At 38.5% G+C, this 21,491-nt stretch overlaps 4 protein-coding genes across 5 annotated transcripts; 1 reads left to right on the top strand and 3 right to left on the bottom strand.

Annotated features, from left to right (window-relative positions):
• Window positions 1–381: 381 nt before the first annotated feature.
• Window positions 382–2,181, bottom strand: LOC122030357 (pectinesterase-like). The gene is made up of 2 exons (XM_042589568.1): window positions 1,173–2,181; window positions 382–1,076 (listed from the first exon to the last, which is right to left on the bottom strand). Exons 1-2 carry the CDS (start codon window positions 2,179–2,181, stop codon window positions 382–384), a joined length of 1,704 nt encoding a protein of 567 aa, XP_042445502.1.
• Window positions 2,182–2,425: 244 nt separating this feature from the next.
• Window positions 2,426–4,762, bottom strand: LOC122030179 (aquaporin NIP2-1-like). Its single transcript, XM_042589347.1, has 5 exons — window positions 4,608–4,762; window positions 4,267–4,491; window positions 3,989–4,183; window positions 2,928–2,989; window positions 2,426–2,809 (listed from the first exon to the last, which is right to left on the bottom strand). The coding sequence occupies exons 1-5, from the start codon at window positions 4,746–4,748 to the stop codon at window positions 2,533–2,535; spliced, it is 900 nt and encodes a 299-aa protein (XP_042445281.1). The 5' UTR covers window positions 4,749–4,762; the 3' UTR covers window positions 2,426–2,532.
• A 974-nt stretch (window positions 4,763–5,736) lies between these two features.
• LOC122030065 (binding partner of ACD11 1-like) lies at window positions 5,737–9,981 on the bottom strand. The gene is made up of 4 exons (XM_042589216.1): window positions 9,145–9,981; window positions 7,870–7,945; window positions 7,034–7,147; window positions 5,737–6,445 (listed from the first exon to the last, which is right to left on the bottom strand). Exons 1-4 carry the CDS (start codon window positions 9,258–9,260, stop codon window positions 6,017–6,019), a joined length of 735 nt encoding a protein of 244 aa, XP_042445150.1. The 5' UTR covers window positions 9,261–9,981; the 3' UTR covers window positions 5,737–6,016.
• Window positions 9,982–10,497: 516 nt separating this feature from the next.
• LOC122029842 (DExH-box ATP-dependent RNA helicase DExH3-like) lies at window positions 10,498–21,423 on the top strand. 2 transcript variants are annotated; one of them, XM_042588974.1, is made up of 20 exons: window positions 10,500–11,068; window positions 11,371–11,522; window positions 11,629–11,716; window positions 11,807–12,043; window positions 12,127–12,168; window positions 12,937–13,032; window positions 13,551–13,739; window positions 13,855–14,014; window positions 14,093–14,223; window positions 14,890–15,060; window positions 15,129–15,401; window positions 17,195–17,389; window positions 18,115–18,318; window positions 18,880–18,949; window positions 19,033–19,181; window positions 19,493–19,801; window positions 19,899–19,958; window positions 20,175–20,327; window positions 20,400–20,510; window positions 20,651–21,423. In XM_042588974.1, the coding sequence occupies exons 5-20, from the start codon at window positions 12,166–12,168 to the stop codon at window positions 21,131–21,133; spliced, it is 2,757 nt and encodes a 918-aa protein (XP_042444908.1). In that variant the 5' UTR covers window positions 10,500–11,068; window positions 11,371–11,522; window positions 11,629–11,716; window positions 11,807–12,043; window positions 12,127–12,165; the 3' UTR covers window positions 21,134–21,423. The 2 variants fall into 2 exon arrangements, with proteins under 2 accessions (XP_042444907.1, XP_042444908.1); XM_042588973.1 differs by lacking the exon at window positions 12,127–12,168 and having other exon boundaries at window positions 10,498–11,068.
• The last annotated feature ends 68 nt before the right edge of the window (window positions 21,424–21,491 follow it).

Here is a 21,491-nt window from a genome sequence, read left to right as displayed (position 1 = left end):
ATAACATATAATAGAAAATAAATTTTTTTATATTATATTTAGAATCAAATTTTAAATAGAAAATAAATATATTATAGTTTTAGCTAAAAAAAAAGTATGAGCAGACGAGACTAAAGGTCTAAAAGGCCATTGTGGTCAACAAATAAAAGTCAAAATCAATCTTTTTACCATGAACTCCAAGTGAAGAATTAGGAGGCTAAATTTGTATATTTCACAGAAAAATTGAGATTGTGTTTAGAATACAGATTTCAAAGAAGAATTCCAGAACCCTGCCTCTTTTCCACTGTTCTAATCCTTCTCTTCCTCTTCAGATTAACAAAAAGCAGCAACCCAGCTTCAGTTCTTGTTCTCTGTTGTGGCTTCGAATCAGTGGAGATGAGTTCAGTATTTGAGGCCAGGGAAGTAACCAATGCCTGTGTACTTGATCCACTGGCTGCCTTGGATGAAGGGTTCGACGGTGTACTGCTGAGCAGTTTTCTTGTCGATGACATGGAATCCTTTCCAGTTGACGCGGCCGCTGGTGCCGGCGCCCGGGCCGCGGTTGCCGTACTCGGCGTAGTACAGAGTGTCAAGGTATAGATTCCCGTCCCATGGCATCCACCCTTCGGGGCGTATCAGGTCGCCGATGGTGGACTCCATCACGACGGTGAGGGCGTAGGCCTTCCATGGGCGGCCGAGGTAGCTGGGGATCTTCAACCGGTCGGGGAAGAGCTTCTGGTCGGGAACGATGCGGCAGTTCTGGATGACGATGCCGGTGGCTTCCCTGGCTTCGGTGCGGCCGTGCGCCGTCACGATGTTCTGCTGGTTGTCCATCGGGCGGCGGACGACGATGAGGCAGTTCTGGAAGACGGCGGCGGAGTCGCCGAAGATGAAATCGACGGTGCCGGAGATGATGCAGTTGCGGTAGAACTGGCGGTGGGCGTGCACGTAGAGCGTGTCCTGGTACCCGTCCATTCGGCAGTTGAAGAAGGCCGCCATGTCGGACTGCACGCGGAGCGCCACCGCTTGGTGCTTTATCGCGCCGGCGGTGTTGCTGAATCCCATCGACTTGGCGATAAAGCCCTGTCCCACCACAGCTGCAGGAACAGAATTTAATCATGACTTAATTAATCAGCATCAAATCGATCGAGGAAGGAGATCGATCGAGAAGTAATTAATTAATTAATTTGTACCAAATGTGGCCGTGTTCATAGTGCCGACGCCGTCGACGAAGTTCTTGCTCCCTGTCACGATCGTATTTCTTGGTCCATCTCCGTACATGAAGACTTGGTTCATGTCCTTGGTCACCATCACGTATTCCTTGTAGATGCCGGCCTTGACGTAGATCACGTACCTCCCGGTGAACGTCTTCGGCATGGCGTTGAGCGCGGCGCTTATGGTCTTGAAGTTGCCGCTCCCGTCCTGGGCCACCACCACGTTGGGCTTCAATTGCCCCCTCGATTGCGCGGCCAAAAGCTTCCTGTCGTGCCCCGAGAACCACGTCGGGTACTTGCCGTGGTCCGACAGAAGTCGCCGTCCTGAGGTCGTGATATTGAAGCTGTTCAAGTCGAAGGACTTGAAGAGCGAGCTGAGGGCGTCGACGAAGGCGATGGCGTTGCTGGTGACTTGCTGCGCCGTGGTCAAGCCCTTCCGCATCGAGTCCTGCAGCTCCGGCTGGGTGATGCCGTCGATGCAGGTCTCCTGGTAGGTGATGACGGCGGAGAGCCAGGACTTGATGTCGTCCGTGCGCCGCGCTAAGCCATCGACGTCGTGCGACTCCGTCATCGCGGCCTGCAGCTCCTCGGTGGCGTACTCCAGCAGCGACTTGCAGTCGGCGAAGGCGTTCTTGTTGAACTCGTCGGTGGCCCCGGCGCTGACATTGTTGGTGTGGTGCAAGGCGCCGTTGACCTCGTCTATGGCTGCCTGGAAGGCGGCCTGGATGTACGCCTTGGGGTCGGAGGCAGAGGAGTTGACGGCGCCGACGGTGCGCATGCACACATCGCCGTAGTCAGTCTGGGCGCAGAGGGCTTTTATGGACGTGGGCGCCGTGGACGGCAACGACTGCTCCTCCTTCGTCGAAGACGACGACGACGACGACGACGGCGACTTGTGGTCGTTATTCACCACCGACGCGATCACGCCTATCACCGCGGCCACCAATAGGATGGCGGCAAAAGCTCCTAACATGGCTTGATTTGCCATACCTCTTTAATTATTTTAATTTATAAAATTATAAATTTATTAAAGAGGATTGGGAGCCGGAGCTCCTGGTTTTATTGGTGGCTGTTGTGTAATCGAATGGAAACCGTCCGGCGACAGTTGTTCGTTTATATAGCGGCGATCGAATCGAAGAGAAGGCCACATAATTAGCAAGACATTTCTCCTCCTCACGTATCCTGATTGGAAGTCCGGAGAAAACGGCACAGATTCGGAATTATTTCCCCATTTTAGCATTCCCATCATCTTCCATTTTCTAGCACATCACTAGAAATATTATTTTCAGAGACATGCGCGATTACAACTTATCTGAAATATTACACTTAACTAATTAATTCATACAGAGGCAACTGCGTCGCCATCGTCATTCGCAGGGAGAGAGCTGTCCTGCCTCTGCATGCGGCGCGTCTTGATGGAAGGGGACTTCTGGCTGCCTTTCTGCGAAGGATCTGATAGGGTTGGGCCGCGCAGTCGTATGAAGTTGTAGACCAGCGCGCCGGCGACGGTGCCGATCGGAGGGCCGATGAGGTACACCCACACGGACCTATAAATGTCGCTTGCGAACGCAGGTCCCAGAGTCCTCGCAGGGTTCATTGAGCCTCCGGATATCGGCCTGCAAGCACATGCAATTCAATCTCCTCATTAAATATTAATTGATTCTAGATATAACTAATCAACATTTTTGTGCAGATTCAGACTTTCTTAATTAGTTAATTAATTTGGTTTTTTACCCTGCGAAAATTGAGGTAATGCAGACTGCAGAACCTACTGCTAAGCCAGCCAACTCTCCTACCTGCAACAAGAATTAATCGGCAATCAATATTGATGCCACGATCTAAGGAGGCTCACCTGACACGAGGTCAGCTATCAAGTTAGAGGTCAGAGTTAAGATGGTCAACATCAGAATATTAAAAGATCGAACGGAGGATGATTACAACAACTGGTCGAGACGGTCAATGCCCGACCGGTGGGAGGCGTGTCGAGGACCGTTGCAACGGCCAGTTGAGACGATCAATACCCGACTGATGCGAGACGTGTCCGAACGGACCACCTGTCCAGCTCGAGATACTGTGACAGGATAATCAAACGCTCAATATGGAACAACAGAATACCTAGGAGACCGGAGATCTTGTCCGAACGTGGAGGTCTCGCTACTACACAATCACAGTAGGGAAGAACAACTGGGACAGAGCGGAGGGGTGTCGGCCGAGTGGCTATATATCCAGCTCAGCCAAGCAGCGGGACCTGACCATTAACAAAGCAGAATCCCAATCGAGCGACTACTCCGCTCGGCTATGCAACAGGACTGTGGCCGTATCATTTGATATCCTTCTGGGAGATAATGCCGTTGACACGAGGCATTATCGACAGGCGGATCGGATCGTACAGCGGAAATTTCTACTCTCTTGTTAGGGATATTCATATCTTGTTAAGGTATGGTATCAGAGGTACTTTCCTGACAGGTCCCTACATGGGACATATTGGAGAACGTGTTCACACCGCAAGAAGCATGCACGTTGTCCACCAGAGCTCTATATAAAGGGGTCCATCACCGACGGAGACACGCGTGAGTCACTGTTTACGCCTACTTTGTTGTTGCTCCACTTTCCTTCCCTAATTCGGCACTGACGTTACTTGTTTTACAGAACGGAGCGAGGTCTACATCCGATCAGCAAAGCCGCCACATCTCAACTTTTTACCTTCCCAATTTCGGACAGATCAAATATTATATATATACAAATTGAGACTCAACTGTTAGTTAATTGTATCAATGGGGATTAATTAAACTCACAGCTCTTGTGTCGGTAGCCACCGCAAGAGTGACGAACATCATGTTGAAGGTGACGAGGATCTCGGCCACCAAGGCCTTTCCGGCGTTGCCTGACGGCGTCGTCGTCCCGAGATCGGTGATCGGGTGGAGAAGCTCACGCAGGATGAAGGAGGCGATCGTAGAGCCTGTTATTTGAGCTCCCCAGTAGAAAGGCACCTACATATCGAATTACCGTACCTCAGAGAACAGTTGTATGAAATTCCGATTTCGATATCTAGTTTTCTTAATGATCGACGGACCTGAATCCACGGGAAGTGCCTGGAGACGGCGAAGGCCAAGGTGACGGCGGGGTTCATGTGCGCCCCTGAAATGTGGCCGACGGCGTATATCATTACCGTGACGATCAGACCGCCGGCGACCGACGCCCCCAACTGCGACACCTGCGACGGGTTGTGCTTGCTGAGGGCACCACTGCCGCAGGTCACGAACACCAGCAGAAACGTAGATATCACCTCCGAAACAACCTGTAATTTAATTAATTAACCACACTGACTAATTGTCGAACAGTTTGAATTCATCGAATATCAAATCAACAAACGGATGATCAGAATAGTTGTGCGAAATTATATTAGTGCAGCACCTTCTGGAAAAGAAATGGCGGGAAGAAGTCCATGAAGGACCTGCGACGGGGGGGCAAAGGGAGGTAGAAGGTGTCTTGACCAGTAGTGTTCTGTGCTGTGGCGACGTCGATGTCATGGATTTCGTTGGAATGAGAAGCCATGTCGATGGATCAACTCTGTTTATGTCTGTTCTTGATCATGATCGGAATATCTCAGTATTTATAAGGGACAAATGATGAGGTGGTGCCGGGAAAAGGGTCAGAGGAATGGCCTCAACTCTTGGAACAAAACAGAAGAAAAATGAGTTTAAAATATGAAAGCGTGATATACATCCTCATCCGATTGATGATAAAACCAAACATAGCTTCAATTTACAAGTAATTAAGGATGTCAGCTGCTAACTTAGTTGGCAATTATCCTTACATTTTAAATAAAGACTTAAAGACTTTTATATGTGACATCCAAATAACTAGGGGCATGCTTTTGAGAGGGTTGACTTCGTTATAAACAAACATATCGTTATGATGATTGTAATCCTACTTCCTTTTTAATATGAACAGCAACAGTAATATCAAATTAATCGAGGGCATCAGGCATTGAACCAGTCTCAAAAGCTACATACATCATGGTGCTGCATAATTAATTATGGTATATTTGTCTCGTGCGAGTCGTGTTGTGATTACATAATACTCAAATGAGCTCATTCCTACTCGTTAGTTATTTCTTAAGGTTTTTGATTATTTTGTTAATTTGCTGTTGTCGAGCTTGTTAATTTCTTTTGGAATATTGGTAGATATTTTCATTTTCCTATTCCAAAATTTCACTCTAAAAGGCAACACAAGTGACGTCAACCTTCGATAGATTTCTTTTCCACCGGCATTTCATCATATGCACTACTCTATCTACTTAATTAACAATCAAAATTTCACAATTTGTATCAGGGTGCATAATTGACAAATGAATTATTATTCACTTGATCTAACTAGATGTTAATTTTAGATTTCAGATTCTAGACCTAGTCAAATTTGTTAGTTAAACTGATGTAAGTCCACTGGTACTTAAAACTACAAATCTATCAATTTATTCAATAATCATGCATTTATATACAATCATAACAAATGGATTTGAAGTGGACAGCATTCAATGATATGAACAAATAGGCACAAAACAGCCATGAGAATCTGACATTTTCTATGGAGGACTTCTCCATTGGAGATTTACATACGGTAGAAGGTTCCTTAAAAGCATCAAATTCACTATCCAAACACACACATGTATGATGTAACATGATACAGCAATAACAATTGACAACGCCGACTTATTTCGCTTACGAACTCTACTGATCAAAGCGACCAGCCATGATACAAGTTATACATTGAGCAGGTTATGAACACATAAACCCGTTTTCACACTCACTAAACATCATGTTTCACTTTTGATTTCCATGTTTGGCTAAGTCTGCTGCTGCCTTGGCAGCTCGGTTGAGAACATCTGAAACTAACAAAGCTCCTGCAGAGAAATAGCTACTGCTCACGACAGTGTTTGTGACAGCCGCTGCCGTTCTGCCTGTTGCACTTACAACTGTCCTCGTCGTCTCAGATACATGGTACCTTTCGTCGACGGATCGCACAGCATCAACACCAGCATAAATTGTGTCAGTTAGTCCAACTCTTTTGCTCAGATCAGCAACTTTCGCTGCTGCAGTGGCTGAAACCTGATGGGATTCATCGAAAGCTCTGGCCCTCGATAAGGCATCTTTGCTTAGTTGGTAACCCGTCGACAGCATTCTTACAACAACATCCTGAGCCATAGTCACAGCTTCCCTTGGAGTAGTCCTGAAGTGATCCCCACGAGCTGTCTGAAGATTAAATTTTTAGCTTTATAACCCAAAAGATTAAAATATATTATTATCAAGATATACTAAATAACAAAATCTTGCTTCTAATGTCAAAGATTTCCTGGAAATTTATCTTTTGTTCCATCCGAATTTGATGTTCCAGTAAACAAAATTGGAATCAACTGTTAATCCTAATCTAAAATTTTGAATCCTCATAATGATAAGGACCCTCCTTTTAAGTGTTAAACTTCGACAGAAACAGCTACTGAAAGGAAGAAGTCTACATATGAAGGGTGCATTTTAAACTATAGAATTGACATGCTGCATTCACCTAAAGTCAAATATTTCTTTTACATCAAGATCTGGTATGTAAATTTATCAGCATGATCTTGAATTTAAAAAGTTTAGAGAAAATCAATTACAAAGGAGAAGAATATTAGTGCTTCTGTCCTTGTCAATGGTCACGTTTAATGGTAGCTGAATCTCTATTTCTTGCAAAATGGTAGATTGAATTATTCTGTGACATTCCAAGTTCATACCTATAGGAACTAAAACTTTAAAAAGGCACATACATATAGACTTCACCAAAACGTGTTCGAAGATTCATACCGAGAACTCAGTATCGTCTTCCACTTTCCACGATGGCTGGTCCCAGAAACTACATGCTTCATCATAATGTCCAAGGCTTGTTATACATACGGGCTGATCAATGATTGTAGCGCCCTAAGAGAATACAGCAAGTTTTAGGCAAGTTACAATAAAACAAATCAGGCAGAAGGCAGCCGGAATGTATAATTTCATCTTTCAATGTTAGCAATAATTTTAGCAGAACTTAATGATGAAATTAAAAAAAAAAAATCAAAATCTATTGATTAATCTAACAAAATATTGACAACAATGAGAAGATTAATACCTATGATCTTAAGATACAGTCATAAGTTTACATGTATAAAATATAAATACACACTGAAAGATAAAACAGAAAGATAAGAAGTCATACACAATTAACTAGCATGGCAATGACTTTACATGGATGACAATAAATCCTTGGACAAATTATTGCATGGCAAGTAACAAAGCTAATACCATGGAAAAATAATAAAAACACATATGTCAAAGTATATATATATATATATATATATATTGAATAAATCTCTCGCACATCTCACTTTGAAATGATTAAAGACAATACATTGAAGGGAAAAGAATTGAATGAGTTTAAAAAGGTTAACTACAACAAACAAGAGAAAAATGTAAGAGTTAGAAATACAAAAAAAAATTGGCAGCAAAGTTTCGACAGCCAAATGCACAAGCCAAAGGGGTCATGAAATCCATATGTAAAGATCATATAGAAATAAAGGAGAATCATTTATGCTTAAGGAATTAATTTCAATAACAATTGTAATCATCTATATAAACTTTTCCATAAAGAAATTACAGCTTACACTTAGAAGGACAGCAGTTTGCAAGGCGTGAATCTCCTTGAAAGTTACATATGCAGTAGAAGGATGGTCCTCAGATCTGTCAACAGAATTCCAAAGTTCAAAATCTATCACCATTAGTTCAATAAGTAGAAAAGTAGCAGAAAAACCACAAAACCATGGACTCTTCAATGTGAAAAATGTATTTTAATAAAAGCAACAAAATTGCATCAGGAAGGAATTACTGCAAATAATTTTGAGTTTAACATGCATAGTAATAGTGAACGGCCACCACGGACTTATACTTTGTTTGGCATAATGCATGTGAGAAAACGACTAGGGACAGCTATAATTTGTTGATAAAAGTACAACATAAGTATTATTTTTAGAGATTAAAGAGAGGTTTGACATAGCTATGATAAAACCGCACTGAAAATAAAAAACACTAAAGGTCATGATTTAAAATGTCAATTTACAAACCTATTTATTATATTGTTTATTTTCATTATACTATTAGTTTCTTTAAACTAACTTATTTTAAATGTTAGAAAATGAATATTATCATAATTAAAAATATTTAGCTTAGATAAATAAATTTTATCATACTATTAAAATGCCATAGGTGCCATGATGTAAGTTCAACTCACAAAAATAGTCATTATGAAATATATCAATTAACGTAATGTAAATTTAAAATAATATACACAAATTAACTCAACAAAAATCTAATGCAAACACTTAGGAATTATTAAAAGTATTAGTATGATTGAAGAAATAAATAAAATGTAGTGATGTATAGAAATGAGATACGAAAATATCAAAATTGAAGGACAAAAATGTCCTAAATGATAAAAGATTTTACAATGAATTAAAAGTTCATTAATGGCTTAAACTTCTTGATATTGTCATTATAGTTTAAGAAAACTGGCTTCTTAATGTCGTTAAACAAAATCAAACTAAATGAGCTTTTGCGGGACGGTCACTGACTCAATATTGATGAAAAAGTGTGTTTCCATCTCTCTATTAAACAAGACCTTATAAATCTCCAGCATGATTAAGATTAGAGTGTACAAAAAAGAACTGTATTAGAAGATTCAAGAAATAAAATAAAATTCTTTGTCCAAAGGATTTTTTTAAAAAAAAAGGAGAAGATTTTTTTCTAGAAAGAAAAGGAATATTGCAAAGCAAAAGAAGAACAAACACTAGCAGATTCATAAACAAATTATCAAAGAGTTGGAAGAAAGAATATGGATGAATATTTTAAATTAGTAAAATAAGAAATATTAATCAACCCATGACCTTATGATCTCAATGTGTTCAACAGCACCCGAAAAAGAAAAGAAATCATATAAATCTCTTTCAGTTGCAGCAGGAGAGAGGTTTATGACTTGCACTGTATAACCGCCAGCGCTCATGATTCTGCAAATGATCAATTGTCACTCCTATTAACTATTGCAACAAATTATCGTTAGTAGCAAATGAAGTAAAACATTATAATTAAAAAAATCTTAAGTTGGCCTTAAAAATGAACTCTTATATCAGAAAATAAATGAAACAAGTCATTGTCTTCATCACTCATTCATCTAAGCATTCTCATTTCTATTACATTAATTTATTGTATGCTATTTCCTACCAAACCAGCATTCCAATGTATAAAACTTGATGGGTCATAACACACTGCCACAGACTTGAAATTTTTTCTTTTAGTCAAAGGGAGGCATGACAATCACATAAAACTCCACAATCTCCTCTTCCTTTTAACCATTCATTCTTTATCCTATTATTATATCTTCATTCCCTTGTTAAATAATAGACTTGAGATGTAGAAAACACTTCGATGGATTTTATGTTCATCCATCTTAACTATTCCATCAATGAATAACATTACACGTGTGCAGTTTTTCTTCTAATTATCTTAAACCCTTTAGTTTATATAGTTTCCTCAACAATTCAACTTTGAATTTAATCTAATTATACTATCATCAATTAACACAATGTCATCTACAAATAGCATATACCGATGAGGTTTATCTTAAAATGCACCAAGAATCCAAGGAGCTCTATTTAAAAATCATTGATTAGTTCAACGACTATTAATCTGGAAAGATAAGGACTTAAATCTAGCACCTGGTGCAATCCCAGTTATACCTAGGAAATTTTTTTAGCACAATTTCAGAAGAAGTGAAACTAGAAAAGCGCAAAAAAACAAACAAAAGGTTGAATGAAAGCGCTTCTGCTTGCTAATGCTCGAGAAAGATGCTGAGAAGAAAGAGATCGATCGCTTCGAGGTCGCGATCCCAGGCTTAACTCTGAAGAGGTGGTGGTGGTAGGATCCGGCCTGGTAGGAAGCGGCATCGGCCGGTACTTATAGACTCGTCGCTCACCAACACAGCTCTATAGACACGTGCTCCGCACGCGCACATGCAACGAACGGCGGGGATTCAGATTCGCTCTTTTTGGACGCTGGATATTTCCCATGCTATTACTACGCCCTTTACTTCCATTTGCACCCCTTGTGTGACTGGGCGCTCTGACCATGCGACACGTTCCAACTTCCAAGCACTTTGAACGTGGATCGTATCATTTCATGCTCGGCGGGTTTCGGCTCGACCCGAATGTATTAAGGTCGGATTCGAATCTTGATCACGCATGTAATGAACGGCGTGCCATGCTGTGCCATACTACCGCATCGACAGAGGAGTTGTCTATGAATTGAAGTTGCTGCTCCTCTCGATCTTTCTTCTTCCGTATCATTCCACGAGTTTGATCCTCGAGTTGTTCAATTCTGGCAGAGCGATCCTTCTCATCCACCTGCAATTTTTAGCAATTAATTTACTGAAGATTTCTTTTTAGCAATTTTTCATTTAAAAATTAAGTCTTGCCGGAACCGCTAAACCCTAACTTGGGGGCTTCTTCTCTTCCCATTGCGTCAATTTTCCGACTTGCGTTCCGGCAGCGTTGGCGTTGGTTGCCATGCCGTCGTGAAATAATGCATCGTGGGATAGGGTATGGTGTCGGTTTGCTCCTGAGGCGTGAGCGGTCCTCAGCGACACTACTGAATCGCAAGTCTGGAGCTTTATCTTTCCTCTTACGGCGGTCGACCTGCGAGAGGGCTGGTGGGGTTACTTCTCGATGCTGCATTAGATGGGATAGGGGTTTCTGCGGCTATGCGGTGGAGCAGTTCTCAGACGACGAATATGAGTGCGAATTCGATAGCCAAAAGGTAAAAAATTGCTGTGATTGCAAGTAGTCTTCGAGGCACATAGGCGAGTTTAAATTTTTAGGAAATTCTGGTTGATTTTGGTTAATTTATATGTTTTGAGTATTGGCAAAGTTCAAGTTTGCGTATCTAAAATCCTTTTCTGATGGAATTTAGGGTGTATAACATCTATACTTAAATTTGTACTTGTTTAATTTATTTATTAGTGGGTACTCAAATGTATTTTATTCTTTTTAAAAATATATTTTTTATTAAAAAGTTGCTCAGTGTTGATCTAGCTACTAAGAGACTACACTTATCTGCAGCCTTCTTCAATGGCTAACGTTGATGAATGGAGATGGAAACTTAGTTTTCTTTTACGTAACCCGGAAGAGCAAGAGATCATTTCCAGAGACAAAAGAGACAGGCGAGATTATGAACAAATATCCAATCTTGCAAAAAGAATGGGTCTCTACAGGTTAGAAATGTTACACATGAATTCTTTTACTAGTATTCTTTGTATGTTGGCAGAAACTATGATGTTTCCCTATGCTGTTGCTAATGCATTTTTATCATTTGCTCAGTGAACTTTATGGAAAGGTGGTGGTTGCCAGCAAGGTTCCTCTACCTAATTATAGACCTGATATTGACGATAAGAGGCCACAAAAAGAAGTAGGTGCTGCACATTGTATAGAAACAGATATTCTTGTCTCTGAACCATCTAGCTCACTGTTTCAAGTGGCATCCGTGCTTGTAATGCAGGTGGTGATTCCTCTTAGCTTGCAGAGGAGGGTCGAGGGCCTGCTGCAAGAACATGTTGATAGGGTGCTGTTAAAATCTAACAAGATCAACAGTGAATTGGAAAACAACTCTTCCAGCAAGGTGGTGGAAGATGTTGAACCAAATGAAAACCAAGAACCTTTGGTCGATAGGTCAGTTATGGAAAAAATTCTACAGAGAAAGAGTAACCGAATGAGGAACTTGCAGATAACTTGGCAGGTTTATCATTTCTTCTTAGTGTGCCTATCAAATAAAATTGTTCCTTTATTTGACAGTTCTCTTCTACCATTGTGTTTATCCAGTGTTTGTCCAGTACATCGGAATATACTTGCCCAGTATAGATGGTATATAGCTTATCTCTAGCATGATTAAAGTATTCACTTCTTTAGGAGCCTATATTACTAATTGCTTAACTTAAAATAGAAGTGTATTATTATATTGGTTGTTGGGAAGATGGCAATATGAGATATCTATGTTTCTTGAGCTGTGTAAAGTTTTTAAAAAGCGTATGTGGGTGTTATGTAGTTGAGCCACTGCATAACAAATATGCAATATGCTGATGCATATTCAAGTGCACATGCAATCCACTTTCTTTTTTTTTTTGAAAAATATACCTATAGGTATTTTGAAATAATGTAAAAAAATCCTGTGCTGAATTTGCATCTGCCATATAATGCATCACTTCAAGTTAATCAACTTAAATAATCATTATTCAAAAATTCCATCTCTCACTTAATAATGAAATTAAGCATTCTAACAATGCAAGTCATTGAACATTCAGAAAATTGACATGTTGACTTAAGAAATATATATAAATTGTCATCTATTTGTCAAAATTGGTTTAACCTAATCAATATCAACTTAAATACGAGTTGTTTTTAACAAGCTAGAGAGACTGGTTTGTCGATATGATCTTGTTCAATCATTAGCAAGTATCATGTGGTGCCTCATTGCTTAAGCTTATGCCATAGTTTTCTAAAATAATGAGGTGTGTAATTAAAGCTGCAATTTTATCGGATCTTTAAATTTTCTTTTGTTTAACTTATTTCGTAATTCATAGAAATTAATTTTTTATGGATATGAGGAATGATGTAATGACCAACCTTTGACAGGAATCACATGAGGGTGTAAAGATGCTGAATTTTAGAAAATCCCTCCCTTCATTCAAGGAGAAGGACAGATTACTGTCTGCTATCGCCCACAATCAGGTTTGAATTTTTGGTTAATGTGCATAATAGGAAGCTTTCTCATCATAATATTTCGCAGTTTTATATTATTTTCAGTTTCTTATGTGCGGGTTCTGTGAAAAAAGCTTTGTACTGCTACATTATTTCTCATTGTATATTTTCTTTCAAACATAACCAAATTTTACTTGGACAAAACATATCGTTCTACTTCCTTTTGAACTTATAGTGGATTCAAAATGGTATCATGTGCATATATATATATATATAATGATAATTCTTTTCAACAGAAATAAGTCTGAAGTATTGTATTCCACATTCGATTGAGATATTAGGAGCATTTGGTTGGATTTAGTTAGTTAGTAATGCCTTTGTGCTTGCGATTGACAATTGCACGTGAATACAAACATTGCCAAATCAAATGATAGCTGTAACTTGGGTGTATTGTATCCCATAATATAATTGTTTTTCACAAGAATGTTTCTTCAGTGTGTGTTCAAGAATTGGGTCTGTGTACCAATTTTTTGATGCTTATGTATCAGGTGATTGTAATTTCTGGGGAAACTGGCTGTGGTAAAACCACTCAACTTCCTCAATATGTAGTAGATTCTGAGATAGAAGCTGGCCGTGGAGCATTTTGTAATATCATTTGCACTCAACCACGAAGGATATCTGCTATGGCTGTTGCAGAAAGAGTTTCAACTGAAAGAGGGGAGAATCTTGGTGAGACAGTAAGTTTCTACGTACTTCCCTTGATATGCTTTGGCAAGAGATGTTTAATGATTAGTGTGCTTATTTTGAAAATACCTTTACAATCTTTGTTCTAGACGTTGGTTTTTGTTATAGGTTGGTTACAAAGTTCGATTAGAGGGAATTAAAGGAAAAAATACACATCTGCTTTTTTGTACCAGTGGCATTTTGCTAAGAAGATTGTTGGGGGACCCAAATCTGAATGGTGTAACTCATGTTTTTGTTGACGAGATTCATGAACGAGGCATGAATGAAGGTGTGCTATCCACATCGCTTTCATCTTTTGCACAAGCTATTTGTTGTAATATTGCATTTACATATTTGACTTGTGCAGATTTTTTGTTGATTGTGTTAAAGGACCTTCTTCCACGCCGTCGTGATTTGAGGTTGATTTTGATGAGTGCAACTCTGAATGCTGAATTATTTTCAAGTTACTTCGGTGGGGCTCCAACAATCCATATTCCAGTAAGCTTTGTTGTGTTAATCTTTGGTTTTTGAATGTCATCATTCTCTTTATCTTTTTGAAAAACCGAAAAATACTCATACTGCTGAAACTTTCTTGGTCTCCCTTCCTCCTATTGTGATTTGTTCTGAACTATGATTTAAGAGATCTGTTGTGGATGAAAAAGGAAGAAAAAGAAAATCAGCCTTCTATTCCATATTCAACTTTCAGCACCATAAAGGTTAAGACAGATTATTTATAATTGCATTTGTCCATGGGATTGATTTTATTAGTATTCCAGAAGCATTGAAAATATAAGCAAAACGTATTCAAACTAATTTTTTGTTGTATCCCTATGAAATAAAAAAATATCGTGATCATTCATGGCATTTTCATCCCATTTTTGCAGAGAAATTTCAAGAAATATGTCAGAAAGTCTATGTATACTAATTTGTGCAATTTTGTATTTTTCAATTTGTGAATTGAAAATAATTGAACTTTTAGGATTGTTACTTAAAACCTATCCTTTTCTGAATGTAAATATTCATCCTCTTATGGAGTATGGTACCAATTAGTTTCTACTTCATAAGTTCACCAGTTGTGGGCAAATACTTCTTCTAAACATACTTCTGTTGACATTTTAAAGAAATGCTTGACTTCATGTGTTTTTTAAATCATATTCTGCTTAGGGCTTCACCTACCCTGTTAGGGCACACTTTCTTGAAGATATTCTTGAGAAGACTGGATATAAGCTGACTTCTTTCAACCAAATTGATGACTATGGCCAAGAGAAATTGTGGAAGACACAGAAGCAGCTAATGCCACGTAAAAGGAAAAATCAGATTACTTCTCTTGTTGAGGTACTAGTCTTGTTTGCAAGAATCTTATGCGAATGCAGTTCTTAAATATTGCTACATTCCATATGCAGGATGCTCTTAAAAATTCAAATTTTGAGGGCTTCAGTTCCAGAGCACGTGATTCTTTGGCCTCCTGGACACCAGATTGTATAGGTTTTAATCTTATTGAGGCTGTTCTATGTTATATATGTCGGAAGGAGCAGGCAGGTGCTGTGCTTGTTTTTATGACTGGCTGGGACGATATTAGTTGCTTGAGGGATCAGCTAAGGGCTCATCCTCTATTAGGAGATCCAAACAGGGTGTTGGTACTTGCATGTCATGGTTCGATGGCTACTTCTGAACAGGTAAATTTTGTGATCATAGTTTTGCCCATTTCTTAAATGGTTTTTTAGTTGTACTTCTTCAATTGTAAATTGTGTACTCAATTTTCATCTTGCCTTATCTGAGTAATTGTTTACTTCATTGTTGGGAGTTAAGAATGCAAATGTATTATGTGTAGAGAACAATCATTTGTATAGATCAATCACATTTAACATGGTATCATAGCAGAGTTCTTGTGTTTGGATTGTGTTGTGCTAGTAATAGATCTCTAATTAAGTTGAGTTAGTTGACATGTTGGGCTTGTCCAGTTCACTCAGGGCTATCAACCTAGTCCTGAGGTGAGCATTAATATTATAAAGTTACGTTTGGTTAGGGGTAATGTAATTAGGCTTGTAATATAATAAAATTTATAATGTAATGTAATTAATCTTACATTACTACGTTTGGTGAAAGAGTTGTATACTATGCATGTAATATTTGATTACAAGCGTGATGACATTCTTTTATTTGATGTCCATTATTTTTTATAAGGAATGTAATTCATATTATTATAAAATGACAAAAATATCTTTTGTTGGCGGCGGCCGCGGCCAGCGACCGATTGGTACAAGAAATGAACTAGAAGTATATTTGACATGTTGAATATTAGGGTTGGAATGTAATCCAGATTATATGCTATTAGTCTTGTAATCCAGATTACAAAAGTGTATTATCTTTTGTAATCTAGATTAAATTACATTACAGGTTTAATCAATCTTATAATATAATCCTGATTACATTATAAAGTTGATTACCCTTCACCAAACATAGGCTAAATGTAGTCTTCTAAGTGATCAATAGTCAATCAGTGGAATTCAGCACCAGTCATGTTACATGTATGAGACTTTTTGAAATTTTTTTCCTTGAAAAATTATCCCATGATTTAATCTCGCTTTCTGCAATCTCTCTCTCTCTCTCTCTCTCTCTCTCTCTCTCTCTCTATTTTTATAGTATCTCAGCTATTGGGTTAGAAGTTGGTTGGGCAAACCCTTTTCAAGGAACTAACTGGTTGTTCTCAAATATTAATGGACATTTTTTTTAATTGGTATGTGCTTATTAAAAAAAAAAAAAAAGGCAGCCCGGTGCACTAAGCTCCCGTTATGCGGGGTCCCGGGGAAGGATCCATTGTATGCAGCTTTATCCTGCTTTTTGCAAGAGGTTGTTTCTAGGATTCGAACCCATGACCTTTTGATCACAAAGCAATAATTTTACCGTTACGCCAAGGCTCCCCTTTTAATTGGTATGTTCTTATATCTAAAGTTAAATAAAATACTGAAACCGCATCACATGATTCAATATTGAAACTCTGGCAGGATTCAAGATTTTGAATCTTGGTTGATTGTATAAGAATCTTTCTAGCAAATAAGTTTTTTGGTATCTACTAGTCAAGGCTGTGTTTCAGCCTTTAATTATAGTTCTGCCCAATATTCTATCAAATGTTAAGCAAGCGACAGAAATTATTGTGAGTGAAAGAAGACATGAAGGAAAATCTTGATTGAGTTGAAATATCTCAGTGAGTCTCTTAGCAAACACCCATGTTGTTGTTTATCAGGAGATCCTTATATGTTTCTATTGCCTCCAGAACTAATTTAGTTTTCCAATAAAAAAAAGATCATATTACACCATTGTGTAGATTGACTGATCAATCAGTTCCATCCATGTTTGCAATTTCTTTCCTATTGATTGGTGTTTTTAAATTAATAGGATATCCCATTTGCTCATTTTGATGCTCTGCATTTTCTTTTTCTAGTTTCTTATTCTACATTGATATTTGTAGAAACTTATCTTTGAAAAGCCACCACCAAATGTACGGAAGATAGTTCTGGCTACAAACATGGCAGAAGCAAGTATTACAATAAATGATATCGTCTTTGTTGTAGACTGTGGAAAAGCAAAGGAGACTACATATGATGCTTTGAACAATACACCTTGCTTGCTGCCATCTTGGATTTCTAAAGCTTCTGCTCGTCAAGTGAGATATTTTTCCTTCAAAATTTGATATTTTACATCCCTTGTATATGTTTCATTTAATTTTTTGATGGGTTTGATTATATTCATGATGATTTCCAACCTTATCTTGAACAAAGGGCACCTTGTGTACTAAGCTTCCGTCGAGAAGGGTCTAGTGTACGTAGCCTTGCTTTGCAAGAGCCTGTTTCCGAGACTCAAACCTATGACCTCTAGGATACATGGCAGCAACTTTACTGTTGTGCCAAGACTCCAACCTTATCTTGGACAATTTAAATTATTTATCTATCAGCAATATTTAGGTTTAGAATGGCATGTTCTACTTGGACCTGGATTTCCATGCCTGTCAAGTGATAGATTCCTCCAATTTTATATCTCTTATCTGTGTTCTATTTAGTTCTTTTGATGTTTAGATATGATTTCTTAGTTCTAACCTAATCTTGACTCTTGAGTATTAAATTTTTTGCTTATCAGTAACATTTGGGTTTAGTATGATAGCATTGAATATTCCACTTGAACTTGGGTTAAAAAATGATAGCATTGAATATCCCACTTGGATCTGGGTTAAAAAATCCCCACTCATATCAGTTGTCATTTGAGTTGTGACACATTTAGTCTGACATTTTATCTGTTAAAACACTACATAAATTCATTAAATTTTCATATATATATATATATATATATATATATAGCTTGCTTGCTTTAACTTGTTTTTTTATTCATTTTCAGAGAAGAGGTAGGGCTGGGCGTGTGCAACCAGGGGAATGCTATCATCTCTATCCTAGATGTGTATATGATGCCTTTGCAGAATATCAACTTCCTGAGCTGCTACGAACCCCGCTGAATTCATTATGTTTGCAAATAAAAAGCTTGCATGTTGGTAGCATAGGGGAGTTCTTATCATCTGCTTTGCAGCCCCCCGAATCTCTTGCTGTAAGTATTGCAATTCACAACTTAACCACTGAAACTAAACAGGTCAGGTGAAACATGATTCCTAGTTAGGATCCTTTGTTTTTTTTTACCTTTCATTATTCTTCTGAAATGCTAGTTCAATAAATTGGAACCCTCTCCTGCAAAATCTGATTCAGTAAAATTGGTGCACTACAAATCATGTTAACCATATTACTTGTGAAAATCACTGAACTATTATTAATGACCTGTGTATTGTTTGATTGCCCTACCGATTAACTGTCAGATTCATTGTGTGCCTGTTATCTGGATCATATACATGGCTCCAAGCCCTGTGCACCTTGAGTATGCATTTTGCCAATAGAGTCCTGAAACCACCCTCTTGACTATCAAATAAACTTGAATGTGTTTTATTTTCAAAAAGATAAAGCAATGAGGTTGATTACTCGGCATTCTGTGATGTTTTTTAAATGTAATATTAATGAAGGCATGCATTTTTCACTTTGCCAAATCAAGAAGTGTTCTACTCCTGCAAAACCTTTCTAGTTCAGTGCACAAATGAGTTGAAATTCTTAATTAATACAGGTACAAAATGCTATCGAATTCCTTAAGAAGATTGGAGGTCTAGATGAGCAGGAGAATCTTACAAATCTTGGTACGAAGTAAATGATGTCATCTTGAGATTCTTTGGATTTCATATCTCTTTTAAGTTTGATTTTGTCATTTTGTAACATGTAGGTCAATATCTTTCAATGCTTCCAGTTGATCCAAAGCTAGGAAAGATGCTTATTATGGGTGCCATTTTTCGGTGTGTGGACCCAGTTCTTACAGTTGTAGCTGGTCTAAGTGTTAGAGACCCTTTTTTATTACCACAGGACAAGAAGGACGTAAGTTCACTTCCCTAGAGGGACAACCAAGGATTATTGCTTAGTTTCATGAGTTATATTTTGCCTTTAAAAAAAAAAAAACTAATCCATAAAGCATTTGTTTTTGTCAAACCTTATCATTTCTCAATCATTCTATAAGCATATAGATTGGTTTTTCTTTTTCTAATTTTTAGGATTGTTATCTCCCCTTACGCACAGAGGGAAGCTATTTAGTCTTATTTTCAATGGCTTCTTTTTAGTACGCATGGAGACTGGATTTTGAATACTTGCAGCATTGCATGAGTAATGGCCATTTAGCTTCTTTTCTTCAGTTGGCAGGAACTGCAAAATTACGATTCTCAGCAAAGGATTACAGTGATCATATGGCTCTCATCCGTGCATACGAGGGATGGAAAGAAGCAGAGAGAGAAGGATCAGCATATGAGTTCTGTTGGAGGAACTTTCTTTCAGCGCAAACTCTACAAGCAATTCATTCTCTTAGGAAGCAATTTAGCTTTATTTTAAAAGATGCTGGTTTAGTAGATGCAGACTCCAGCGTCAATAACAGCTTGAGTTATAACCAGTCACTGGTTCGAGCTATTATATGCTCTGGGCTGTTTCCTGGGATAGCGTCAGTTGTGGTAAAAAGATGGTTACTTCTTTAATCTATATTTGTTCATCTTTTTCCTATTTAATCTTCATATCCGTTGGTCGGTCGTTGTTCCTATGCTTGTGCAGCACAGAGAGAAGTCCATGTCTTTCAAAACGATGGATGATGGCCAGGTTTTACTTTATGCTGTAAGTACAGAGCATTCATTATAAACCAATTTAGCTTTTCACGCATTCTAGGAACTCACGCTCATTCAGACATAAACTAAAAAAGCATTGCCAATATTTATTATTGTTGACTATAAATAAGTTGATGTTTCTAGGATGAAGCTTGATCTATTGAGCTTCGACATCTGTTTATATTTTGGGATGTGCTTTCTTATGGAAACTGAAACTGTTACACAGAACTCTGTGAATGCAAATTACCAGACAATCCCATATCCCTGGTTGGTCTTTGGTGAGAAGGTGAAAGTCAACACTGTATTTATTCGCGATTCAACAGGTGTATCTGACTCAATACTGATCCTATTTGGTGGCTCTCTTGTGAGAGGAGAAGTGGTATTACTCTTCACTGATTTTTTTTTGTTTTTCGTTGTTACTTTTTTTTGCTGATTCGAACTTTATGACTAGCCTGGGCACTTAAAGATGCTGGATGGCTACATTGATTTTTTTATGGATCCAAGTTTAGCTAACTACTACTGTAGTCTCAAGATGGAACTTGATAAGCTTGTCCTTAGAAAGGTAAAATAATTCAAATTTAACTTATCTCTAGTTGCCTATAATCACTGTTAATTTCATAACTGAATTTTATTAGTTCATGAAAAAAAAAATCACCGATACATCTGATGCATATGCCTAAAATCTTTCATTCAATTCATCAGCTTGAAGATCCAAAAGTGGATATCCACAAAGAAAGCAAGTACCTAATGCTTGCTGTTCAGGAGCTTGTTTCGGGAGATCTGTGTGAAGGAAGATTTGTATTTGGAAGAGAAACAAGAAGGGCCAGGTTTAGTAGCAAGGAGAGTGACAAGCATGATTTCGTGAAGAACAACACCAACCCAAAGAGCTTGCTGCAGACGTTACTGATGAGGGCTGGCCACGCTCCCCCGAGGTACAAGACGAAGCACCTGAAGACCAACGAATTTCGGGCAATAGTGGAATTTAAGGGGATGCAATTTGTTGGAAAGCCAAAGAAGAGCAAGCAGTTTGCAGAAAGGGATGCTGCCATAGAAGCTATGGCATGGCTGACCCACACTTCTGATAAGAGACACCAGGATGAAGGAGATGAAGACTCCCAGATCGATCTCACAGACAATATGCTTAAGCTTATAAGCAAATCAAGGCGAAAGTTGAGGCGCCGTTAAGGCTGATCAATCTTGATGGGTTGTGTTGTACTCAATAACCAAGGCAATGCATAAAGTAAATTTTGCCAGGTTCTATCGCCTCTGGTAGTCCTATCATTATTTCTTTAGGTCAGTTGGATTAATCAATCCCAAACAGGCTGGCCTTTGAGCAGGACGTTTGGATGGTTCCTTTGAGATTCAGCAGTGGAGAGGGAATGGGATTGCAATTGGATTAATCTTGTATTTGGTATAAGCTCAAATGAGGAAAAAAATAATATATATATTCATGTATTTTAGTTTTTGCTTTTTCATCATAATGTCTTAGTTTTCAAGGCAAACCATTAATTTTATTTTGATACTCAATTAAATTGTAATACCG

This window comes from Zingiber officinale, chromosome 10B, assembly GCF_018446385.1.
Source record: "Zingiber officinale cultivar Zhangliang chromosome 10B, Zo_v1.1, whole genome shotgun sequence".
NCBI lineage: Eukaryota > Viridiplantae > Streptophyta > Magnoliopsida > Zingiberales > Zingiberaceae > Zingiber > Zingiber officinale.
The sequence above is the reverse complement of the archived record's forward strand: the minus strand, read 5'-3'. Positions and strand labels throughout refer to the sequence as shown.